This window comes from Marmota marmota, unplaced genomic scaffold (assembly GCF_001458135.2).
Source record: "Marmota marmota marmota unplaced genomic scaffold, marMar, whole genome shotgun sequence".
Lineage (NCBI taxonomy): Eukaryota > Metazoa > Chordata > Mammalia > Rodentia > Sciuridae > Marmota > Marmota marmota.
In genome coordinates, this window is record NW_026000229.1 from 4,345,221 (window position 1) to 4,357,272 (window position 12,052).

Consider the following 12,052-nt stretch of genomic DNA (forward strand, 5'->3'; position numbering starts at 1 on the left):
AATCCAGGAGCCCCCGACTGGGTGACTCTGGGGCAGGTTTCCACAGCTGCTCCTGGTGGCTGTATCCCGGTCTGTAGGTCTCTGAGAGGGTGAGGGGGCAGGAGGAAGTGCCTGATCTGGTGCCAAACAGAGCTCCTCCCTCAGGGGCTTTGGGCACCAGGTGACAACAGAACCAGTTGGGGGTGGGTAAGTAACACCAGTGTCCCACCCCCACACTCTGCTTTCCTGGGTCTGAGGAGGGGCTCAAGCATCAGTATTTCTTTAAGTTCCCAGATATCACTGATAAGCAGACGATGCAGACTCTCCACTGCAGAGGCAAATATGGCCTGGGTGGGAATGGGCAGGGCTGCCGGAGCCCACGGAAGCCTGCCCAAGCCATAGTGAGGGACATGGGCTAAGAGCTGATTAGGAGGAACACCTGTGCCCTTCTGGAAGCACTTGCCCTGTGGTGTATATGTTGTCAATCAAGCCAGAAGGTGAACTGGCTTCTTCCAGGAGGCTGAATAATACATCTTGGTCAGCTTAGTGAATGATCAATCACTCAGAGAGTAAAAGATGTGAAAAGTTTACTTTTCATGACTTACACCACTTGTGTACAGTTGACCGAGACAAGTGTTACAGTCCTGCTTATTGAGCAGTGAGGAACCAGAGCTCTGGGAGGTGGAAGTTTCTTGGATATTGGCACCAAGGACTGCAGAAACCCAGGCTTATCCTGAGACAAGAGGGGAAGTAGACCCAGCCCAGACTGACATTGGGATAGGGGGAGATACCTGAGGTGCAGGTGGAGAGGAAATGGGCAGGAACCAAGACACAAAAAGAGAGAGAAGATAGAGGACCGTGGAAAGAGCAGAGGGGTGGACATGATACCTCTCCAGGTTCAAAGAACCACGAGGCAGGTTCCATCTAGAATGTTGGCTCATCCAAGCCAGAGGCATCCTTGCTCCCTTAGAGGGGAGACAGCCTTTCCCTGGGACCCCAGAGTCACCACTGAAGGCAATAATGCCATCTCAAGCACCAATATCCCTCTGCCTTCCATCTTTCCTCCCAGGGCAGGACCCAATCCAAGCCCCACTGGAGGGTGCAGCTGCCCTCCTGGGGTGGGTACCAGCAGAGAAGGAGAGGGGTTCTGCACACCCCGGGGGAGGGCACGCCCTGACCTCCACCTGCTCTTGGGCAGCCATCAGGCACCCATGAAATGGGCACTTCAGACCCTCCACAACTTTGCAACTGGTTTTTTGATGTTGTACCAACCTTTGCCAAAAATGTCTAGAATGAATTAAGGCCTGGCAGAGCATCGTATTGTTACCCTAAGCCCACGAAGAATATACCAACTGAGAAGTCACCTGTGTTTTGAATTAGGCTCAGCTCTCCTGTCCAACCAAGGTTGCCAAGGAGAATATTATAAAGATATTAATAAAATAGGACTATAGTGAACATGCAGGGTGCTTGCTAGTTGTTAGGCACTAGTGTTCTCTCAGCCTCACAGCAGTCATGAAAGGAAGGAACCCTTCTAATGCCCATTTTAGATGAAGAAACTGAAAGCCATCAAGCTGTGTGCCCACCGTCACCCAGCTAGCAAGTGGCACCAACAATAGCAGTTCTCAAATAACACTGTGCCCAACGCCTTTCATTTGTTGTCATCTAAAACAGAAAGATGAACCTACCCCCCTCCCCCAGTGATTAAGGCCACCTCTTTATTTCAATAAGAAATAAAGTTCCTCCAAATGGAGACACCCTCCCTTTTTCCAGCCCCATGCAGAAATTAAGACTGAAGTAAAGCAGCCAGGGCAGCTCCTAGGGTGGGATGTGGTATCCTTGGCCCAAACTGGGTCACAAAACTGGATTGTTCCAACCCTGAGCCTTCTTTGAGCTCTCCATTCCAAAGTCCCCCCAAATCAACAGGCTACCTAAGCTGTCACCGTCCCAGCCTCACACCTATGGAAGGTCAGAAACAGTTGAACAGAGCCAAACGTGAGCTCAGAAGTAGCAGACACAGGGGGCTGGGGCATTGCTCCAGCCAAGGACCACACACAGCTTCCTGTGGGGAGGTGACTTCTATGGCCTTCAGGGTGTCTGTGCCAACCCCTGCAGGGCAGTCTTCCGCCTGAGTGATTGTGCTCCAAGAGCATGTCTGGAGGTTACCTGAGAGTGTCAGAGTATAGTGCAAGAATCTAGGTGGTCACACATGTGGGTTTTTACTGTAAAATTCTTGTAACGGGCTGAGATTGTGGCTCAGTGGTAGAGTACTCACCTAGCATGTGTGAGGCCCTGGGATGGATCCTCAGCACCACATAAAAATAAATAAATAAAATAAAGCTATTGTGTCCAACTACACTAAAAAATAAATATTAAAAAAAAATTCTTGTAACATTGGCGAAAGCTCAAGATCTTCACCATAAATATTGGCAGGAGGAGAAGAGGGAGTGAGGACCAGGGAACTCGAGGGCCTGATAAGAGTCAATAGAAGGTTTCTGACCTTCCATAGGCATAAGGCTGGGTCGGTGACAGCTTAGATAGCCTGTTGATTTGGGGGGACTTTGGAATGGAGAGCTCCCAGAAGGCTCAGGATTGGAACAATCCAGTTTTGTGACCCAGTTTGGGCCAAGGATACAACATCCCACCTAGCCTCCACCCTGGGAGCTGCCCTGGCTGCTTTACTTTCCAGTTTTCCCCCAATTCTAGCGTTCCCTTACTTTTAAAACCCCAGGACATCCATAACCTTTACTGTTCTCACACCATCACAAAAATGTCCCTTTTCTCTCACTGTAACAGAATTTGCTTCCCCTTGAGAAGTTTGCCCAACCTCTCCACTCTGTGCAGGAAATAGATTGGCACAGAGAAAATTCTGTCACCCACAGTGCCCACCCCCTGGGCTCTGGGTTACTTGGAGTGATTCTACATTGGTACTAAAAAAAAAAAAATGACCCCAGATCCCCACTAATTAAAGGCAATCAATTCAAGTTCCTGCCCTCCCTACAGGGCCCTGTGTCCCTGAGAGAAGCAGCCACACCTGGCAGCATGGGGCACATGGCACATGCTCAGGAAGCTTGTTTTTGGTATCATTATTAATCTTAGTGAGGGTGACAACAGAAGGACCACAGTGTCCTGGGCACCTGAGTGAGATGTCAGAACCTTAGAGTCGGGTGAAGTTTTCAGGGTCTGTTCATTCCCTCTTTCTTCAGCCATTTCTTAGCATTCACTGGGGACCAAGCACAATGTGGTGCTCTGGAGACCCTGGATGAAGCCGACCCAGGTCCTGGCCTTGAGAAGTCCATGCTCAGCTGAAGAGCGAGGCTCCAAGGCAGCAGGGAGAAGTCAGTCCTGTGAGTGAGGTAAAGGGGGTGTCCACAGACAGCCCTCACCAGACAGAACCAGGCCAAACCTCAGGTCCAGAAAAAAACCTTCCCCCAATATCTGAATCTCTGGCCTGTGTGTTCAGTGGGGCTCAGAACTTCCAGCCTGTCAGTCACTTTGGGTCTAGATACTGTCTCCAAGGAGGACAGCATCTGCAGGACACTGGCTAGGAGACTGTGGCCTACCTAGAGCAGTGGTTACCCAGATAGAGCAAGGCCACACAGAAGTCAGACAGATGGGTGGACAAGAAACTACCTGTGGGGACATTGGGGAGGCAAAGAGGAAGATGTCTGTGGGGTCCTACAATAGCCTTCTGCAGTCTCCAGGAGCCCTAGTGCTAGTGTGAGGGCCAGAGGCAAGTGCCATCCCCTGTCAGAAACCAGAGGTCCCTGGTGGTGGGTTCAGGCCTAGAGGTCTCCTTGGCTTGGTTCTCCATGGTTAGATTTCCAAGGGTCAGTGTTTCAGGGGGAGGGTTCCTCAAGGGTGGTGGGGAGCCATTTGCTTCTCCTTGAAGCAGGACTGGTTGGGAAGAAGCTTCTAGGAGGTGGGGGCCTCAGCCATGCCCAGGGTAATTCAGCGGGGAAGGAGCCATTCCTGATCTGAGCCGCAGTGGGACCATCTAGCCCTGGGATGTCCCCTGGAGGCTCTAAAGGGGCCTAGCCACCCTGCTGTGCCTGTGTGGAGCTGAGCAGGCCTGCCTCTGAGTTAGGACCCCATCTAAGGCCACACCACCCTGAACACACCCATGTGGTCTGAGGTGGAATCCTGAGCCTCACCTCCTACAGGCTCCTCTGAGGTAGGGACCCTGCTTTCTTCATCTGTGCACCCTGGAGCCAAGCCCAGGGCATGAGTCAATGTCCAGGAAGGCTTGTCATCCTTTGTGTTCCATTCCAGCTGTGTGGCCTTCAACAGGTAGTTCGACTTCTCTGAGTTTCAGATTCATCACTATCAGACAGATAGTGGATATGGGGAAAAGAATAAGATCATTAAAGATGAGCGTTGGGGTGTTCATCATCCTTCCAGAGATGGGGAAGCCACCTGCAGCTCTGTTTTTAACCTGCTTCCTTCTCACGGGGGGTGAGGGGCCCACCAGAGCCTTCAAATTCAGTTATTTGAGGCTGTAGCTGACATTTCATTCTATAGCCCCAGTTATCTGTTTCCTAGGAAACAAGGAGAGACACTGACTCTGCAACAAGTCTCTCTCCTGCTCCCCCCACACACATACTCTCTCACACACACACTCACATGCTGACTGCCACCTAGGACGACAATTAGCAGAAATACAATAAATGTCAGCAGAAGCTAAAATTAGTTGGCACACCACCCCTTGAGCTGCTGCTCCCTGCCACCTGGACACTGAGGGAGAGACACCATCTCTGGCACAGTGCCACACTGTGCCTGGCCCTTGGTGCACCCTCCAAGTGGCAGGGCCAAGGACCCCTCTTGGCACCCTCCCCTTCTCTTTCCTCCCAGCATCACCATGGCCTGCAGGACCCAAGAGGCAGCTGCAGGGTGCTCATCTGCCCTCTATCTGACTGAGCCCTCTCCCAGTCACATCTCCACCCTGAGGCTGCTTCTCAGGGCATGACCCTCACAATCTGCATGTCTGTACCCCTTCCCCATCCCTGCCCCCTGAAACCCATTGTCATCCTGCTAGTGGACCCCAGTTTATAGCACCCCACCCTCCAGTTGCCCAGAGCAGAGACTTGGGAGTTTTCCCTACTCTCTCTTCCCACATGCACTCCAGTGCTCGGCACCTGGGGGCCCGCCCTCAGCCATCTGAATTGGATGCATAATGTACCCCTCCTGCTCCCCTAGTCCCCAACATCCCATGGGCTATAACTGGAACCCCCAGTCCTCCAGCCAACTGAAACAGAACCAGGACCAATGTCCCATCCTCTGGGAAGCCCTCTCTGATTTCTCCAGGCTCAATCAGTGGGTGGCTTTCTCTGCACCCCATGGCTCTTTTTCTTACCTCCAGTACAGTAGTGATCACACTGCATTAATTATAGCAAACACGGAGATAGTGCTTACTAAGTGCCAGGCATTGTTCAAAGAGCTTTATGGGTGTTTAACTCACATAACAATATTGCAGATGCATATCTGTTGTCTGGCTCCTCCACTTCCCTGCGACCTTAGGGGGCGGGCAGGCCCCATGTTTGACTCAGCTCTAAGTTAGTCATTTGCACCCAACCGAGGTGGCTTTCCGTGGATTTTCATAGAGACCGTGTCTGTTGATTCACCACTCTAACCCCAGGATTCAGAGAAGCGCTTAGTCAGGTTTCATGGAGTGAATTAAATGCAACTGCATTGAATTGGTACCCAATTCCCAAAAGGGATGTTCCCTTGGTGTTTTCCCTGCCTTCCCTCCAGCATGCCTGATGGTTTAAAACGCTTTTTTTTTGTAATTTGTTGGCAAATAGGGTTTTGTGGGTTTTGCTTCCTTGTTACATCCTAAGCATAGGTTTTGTTACATTGTACAAAAGGCTTTTTAATCAGGAGTATGAAACCACTAAATAGAACAGCATTCCAATAGCCACAATAATGGATCTATGCCTGGCTGATATCGCAGAGAGCGCTTGGCAAAACAACTAGATTGACAGCAGGAGAAGTCACTGGTTCGTGGACATCCTGGTGACTGGGCTCTCTTTTTCTTGGCACAGCATTACTTCACAGTGAACTTCACCCATGAGAATCAGAAAGCTTTGGAGCTGAGGACAGAGGATGCAAAGGATTGCGACGAGTGGGTGGCAGCCATCGCTCATGCCAGGTATGTCTCACCCCACTCCCAGGGCAGGAAGCCCCCCCCACCCAACAATCTAGGCAGAAGAGACTAAACCAAGCACCTTGTTCTTCTGCAAATCCATATCCCAGACAGAAGAGGCTGCGGAAAAGGAGGAGAGAAGGGGAGAATGACTGCATTTCTTGGCAAGGGCCACCCTCAGGGGCTGGACCTCTGGACCACAGGAAATGAGAGGCCATCAGGAATGGCACTGCAGCTTCTCACCCTGCTCCACCAGACTAATTCCTATTTAAATGTTAGGGGAACCAAGTGTGATTTAGTTTGGTAGAAGGGTTTTCTGGCTACCAAAGTCTCAGGTGTGGAGGTTCTAACCCAAATTCAGCCACTAATTTGCTGTGTGACCATGGACTGGTCCTACTTTCCCCCTGGGCCTTGGTTTCCTCATCTAGGTACTGAGATTTTTCTACACCTTTCTGAACTTTGATGGGGTTGGAGGAAGAACAGGCAAATGACAATATCTGCTACAGTGAAGGTGGGCCTCCAAGCTGGATGAGTCCTTTTTGGGTCCTAGGGAATTGATGGATTTGTGGGTGGAGGTGTGGCCCCGGAACCAACAATCCCCTGCCAGAGCTGAGCATGGAGAACCCAGGTTCACCCTCCAGGCAATAGATGCTTCTAGCTCAGTTTAGATATGGTTGCCTTCCTAATAAAACTAAGTTCCTGAAGACAGGGACCAGGTATAATTCTTCACATTTTCAGGGACTGATAAAAGCATAGAAATGGTACTCAGCAAACATGGGTTGGAAGAACCCAAAGATGCATGGATGAATGAAGGGTGGATGCAAGGCTAGATGTTGAGTTTATATGTGGAAGAAGATGATGCATGAATGGAGGATGGGTGGATGGAACAGTGGAGGAGTGTTGAAAGTATATGTGGTGATGGATTGATGGACAGAAGGATGGTTGGAGGATGGATGGTTGGATGGATGGATGGATGGATGGATCCCAGGGCCCCTCTTTGAGTCTTGAATCAGACTAGTTAGCCCCTGAACCAACAATTATTATGACAGAAACACTTATTATGACCATAGCAATGACTGCAGCCCTGGAATTAGGCCATCTCTATTTCTGTCCTCCAGGAGAGTCCTTTGATATGGAGACCAGGAACTAACACATGAACCAATAAAGGCAGGCCCTGTGCATGGTGCTGGGTAGACCAGAGATGGATACAACTCTGGGGTACCACAGTCTAGTCGGGGAGATGTTAGTCCTATGCACAAATAACTCTGGGGTATCAAGGCTGTGTCAAGTACAACACACTACAAGAGAGACACATGAACTCCATCTGCAGGGAAATGAAGGAATCTGGGGAAGGCAGATAGAATAAATCTGACCTGAGTGGAAGACTGGAGAGTGGATTTGATGAGTTTAAGCATTTAAACCTTTAAGTAAAATGCCTTTTACTTAAGGCAGTAATACAGGAAAGATAACTACAAGGATAATGTAGAGACAAAGTTTAGGTGTTAGAAAGTAGGTGAGGTTGGACAATCAGCTGACATCAGACCATAATTGATCTCTAATATCTTGCTGAGTTGTTTGACCTTTCCTCTGTAAACAATAGGAGCCACTGATGGTTTTATGTCAGGGGAGTAACGTGACCAAAGCTATGATTTGAAATAGAAATTGCTTGTATTGTCAAGGACAGAACTAAGTGAAGAAGAACCCAGATTCAGGGAGAACAATTGGACATCAGTCTCCCCAACATTAATGTAGAACCAATAATAGGGTTGTTTTGAAGGTCAAACATTTCATTTAACTCAAATGGGATCTTTACATCAAGGGACTTTGTAAGTACTGAAGCATTATAGCATTCTAATTTGTTGTGCAATCTGATAACCAGGACTACACTGACAAAGAATATCCATTAATGCAAAAATTTTCTAAAGGCAATATCAATACCCATATGATAAAAGGCTAAAATGATAAAGACTGGCAATACCAGTTGCTGGAGAGGGGATGGAACTGTGATAACTCTCCACAGTGCTGAAGAGGGTGTAAAACGGCACAGCCAATTTGGAACATTGTTAAGCAGTCCCTTAAAAAGCTAAATATACATCTATGCTATTACCCAGCAATTCTACTTCTTGGTATTTATTCAAGAGAAATGAAAAATGTCCACAAAAAGTCCCATATGCAAATGTCCTTAACAGCTTTATCCACAGTAGTCCAAAAACTAGAAATAGCCACAGTGTCTATCAACAAGCAAATGTGCAAGCAAACATTGGTACATCCATGCAATGGAATATTGCTGAGCAATAAAAAGGAGTCAAATAGAGTTAAGTACAGTGAAACAGGTGAATTTAAAAGTCAATATGCTGAATGAGTATAGCATAATAGTACAAGCTATAATAGTACAATATGATTCCAGTTATATAAAATTCTGTATGAGGCAAAACTATCCATGGATGATGGAAATCAGAACAGTAGTTTCTTCAGGGATAGGGACTCACTAGGGAGGGGTTTAAGAGGACTTTCTGGGGTGGTGGAAATTTTTGTTATCTTGATGAGGGTCTATAAATTCATCAAAATTAATCAAATTGTGTAGTTAAGATCTATGCTTTTCACCTGGCACTGTGGCACATGCCTGTAATCCCAACAGCTCAGGAGGCTAAGGCAGCTTAGCCACATCCTAAGCAATCTAGAAAGACCCCATCTCAAAATTTATAAAAAAATAAAAAAGGGGTGGGGATGTGGCTCAGTAGTTCAGCACCCATGGGTTCAATCCCCAGTACCAAAACAAAACAAAACTATGCTTTTCACAACATGCATATTAAACTACAAATATTTAAATAATGATATGTGATACGATATAATTTATTTAGAAGAGAATATTTCTATTTTTCTACTGCTGCATAACAAGTCACCACGAGCTTAGCAACTTCAAACAATGTCCTTTCATTATGTCACAGTTCTTTGGATCAGAAGTCAGGACTTGGCCAAGGTCTCTGCCTTGGACCTTGAGAGACTGAAATCACGGAGTTGCTGGCTGAGCTCCTGTTTGGAAGCTCAGAGAAGAATCCAATCCCAGCCTCCTCCTTGTTGTTGGCAGGATTTGGTCCCTCGTGGTGGTAGGACTGAAGTGCCTGTTTCCTTGCTGGCTGTAAGCCAAGGTGGATCTCAGCAAATAGAGGCCACCCACATTCCTCACCACATGGTCCCCTCCACCCTCAAGCCAAAGATTCTTCAGCCTGATTTCTCCCCCTAGTCAGACAAAGCTCCCCATTTTCAAGGACTTCTGTAATTAGGTGTGCCACCTGGATAATCTCCCTATCTTAAGTCACCTGTGCCATATCAACATGACCTAGTGACAGTAGGCTCATGTCAAAGTAGGCTCTAGTAAAAGCCACTTCACTCATGTAGGACAGGTATACTGGGCAGGGCCGGAAGTCTTAGGGTCCTGCCTGCCACTGATAGAGGACAGTCATTTTTAAAACAAGTCACTAAATTGAAAACTGGCTCCAAGCAGCCAGTGGAATAATAACAAACCACCTGACCTGCAAGGCCAGTCTGGGCCTCCAGCAGCCCATCTGTACAGTGTGTCCCCAGCACAGTCCTCAATAATCTGCAAAATGCTACACAAAGAGTGTCATATGTTCCTTACAACAACCCAGAGGGAGGGTCCGTCGGTCCACAGACAGTTGAGACACAGTGTCGCATGGGCCTGGGGATTTGCTTGAGTGGGGGATGCAGTGCCCCAGATCCTGACTCACAGCTGAGGGCTCTGTGACTCCCAGGTAAGGCAGATTCCACCCAAACCAGAAGCCTCTCCTCCCTGAAAAGGAGCAGCTGGGCAAAGGGACACACCTACCTCTGAACAGAAACCTCTCTGTTCTCTGCATCTTTTGGAAGCTGCAGGGGGAGGTGCCAGTGGCTGGGCAGATTGTTGGTCTTTGCTTGCCAAGTCCTAGAGCCTGGGCCAGCACACTGGCCTCAGAGGAGGATCTCCCACTGAGACTGGGAAAGGCATAATGATGGTCACTGAAAAGAGAAACTGAGTCACCTCCCTGGACTACTTGTCGGCCAATCTGGCCGGGCTGAGGCCTCTTGGGCAGCACCTGGGGCAACATAAGCCTTCCTGCTGTATCCTGTGTGTGTGTGTGTGTGTGTGTGTGTGTGAGAGAGAGAGAGAGAGAGAGAGAGAGAGAGAGAGAGAGGAGGCGCTGGCTCTCTTCCACAGTATTTTTACATACTCCCAATTTAGTTTTTATTTACATAGACTTAATAGACACATTCTATGCACAAAAATAAGCACGGTAGGGTATTAATATTATTAGAGACACAATGTTCTCTCACACTGCATGTATATCATTCGAGTATTATGGGATGCCTCTGTGGCGCGTGCACACGTGTGTATGTGTGTGTGTGTGTGTGTGTGTGTAGATTTATAAAATGGAATGCGTTTCATACTCTGCATTTACAACAAGGAACTAGATCCCGAACCAGACCACCTAGTAGGAGAGGGCACAGAGCCAGTGCCAGCTTTGACGCCGACCCACTGTTGTTTGGGGCAGGTGCTTCCCTTCTCTGGGCCTCAGTTTCCTCATTTATCAAATGAGGCCATTCCAACGGCCCTTCATGATCCCTGAGTTCCTGTCTAGCTCTGAGAGCCCGTGAGTCTGTAAGGACAGAGCTTGCAGAGGGAGGCATCCAGTGGCTCCTCATGGATGTTGGGAGGGAGGATGAGAGAGGGAGGGAAGGATGGGGGCGGGGTGGGGCAAGAGGACCACACTGCAGAGGAGGCTTCTCCTACTGAAGCACAATGAGGTGTCATTAGTAGGACTAGGCTAATGAAGCAGGTTTTCGTGCTCAGGTCAGGGAGGCTGGCAGCATGGAAACAGACTCCTTGTTCTCTGCTGAATTTCATTTGCAAGTAGAGACAATTAAGTCTCTTGGGCAGCTGGAAAAAAATGTTAAAAGCTGGTCTTCATTTTCCTAAGAGGAGCACAAAACTCCCCATATTAACCAGATAGTACTGTAATCCAAAGAATTGTCTCTCACAGCTGTTACTTATCTCTAGGGGGAGGTGTGACAAGAATAGGGGTTTGCCTTTCAGATCAGGTTTCTCCCTCAGATTCCTGCCCAGGCCCACTTCTAGGTCTTTGCACCAGGTGTCCTTGGCCTAAGGGTCCACGTCTTCCTCCTCTCCAGGGTGCAGCTGCAGCTCTCCTCCACCCCTCCCCTCTCCCACAGAAAGCACCTGCTGACACCACCAGGGGACAGGACTCTGCAGCTGCCCTGGCCCCGTCACCACCTTGGTGCAGCACTTTTATTGTAAAATTGCTTCCCGCCAAGACCCTCCAGGTCTTCACCTCAAACCTGGGGTTTGTAGGGAAGCTATCATTGTCCTGTTTTACCTCAAGAGTCACAGAGGCTTAGTGAGCTTATGTGACAGGCTCCCCGTGTGCAGCAAAGACCAACCTCCCTCCCCTGGCCCCCACTCACTAGCCCTGTCCAGGGTAGCTGGACAGTAGTGTGGGAAAGTGCCCTCAATTGGCAGATAGGAGACAGAGGGGCCCAGTTCCTGCAAGTGCTGGGGAAAATGCCAGACAGAAGAGGGGAAGAGAAAGTGGGGACACTGAGGCCCTCTTTCAACAAAGCAGGAGTCAGGGAGGCCCAGGACAGCTTGGTGATGTCCAAAGAGGGGTGGTACTTGAACCTTTTTTGTGTGCTGAGGGGAGACACATGGAGCAGGATGGTTGCTAACACAGGGAGGGCAGGAAGCATGGGAAGGCAGAGACCTGACAGAGGGGCTTGAGGGGCCCTGACGGGCATGCTCAGAGAAGAGGGGAGCTCCTCACCATTGAGAAGGGAGATACAGGGCTGTGCTGGGGCAGGGGAGAGAAGGTGGGAAGGGGTGGCTCTGAGGTAGGGGTGGGCTGGAGCACACAGGGAGTA

General features: G+C 49.0%; 1 protein-coding gene across 2 annotated transcripts in view; it reads left to right on the forward strand.

Annotated features, from left to right (window-relative positions):
• Window positions 1-12,052, forward strand: part of Rasgrf1 (Ras protein specific guanine nucleotide releasing factor 1) — a 107,676-nt gene that overhangs the window by 14,812 nt on the left and 80,812 nt on the right. For both annotated transcript variants that reach the window (XM_048792930.1, XM_015480209.2), the window contains exon 2: window positions 6,018-6,124. In XM_048792930.1, the coding sequence (XP_048648887.1) occupies window positions 6,018-6,124 (107 nt within the window). The remainder of the gene's footprint in view (window positions 1-6,017; window positions 6,125-12,052) is intronic.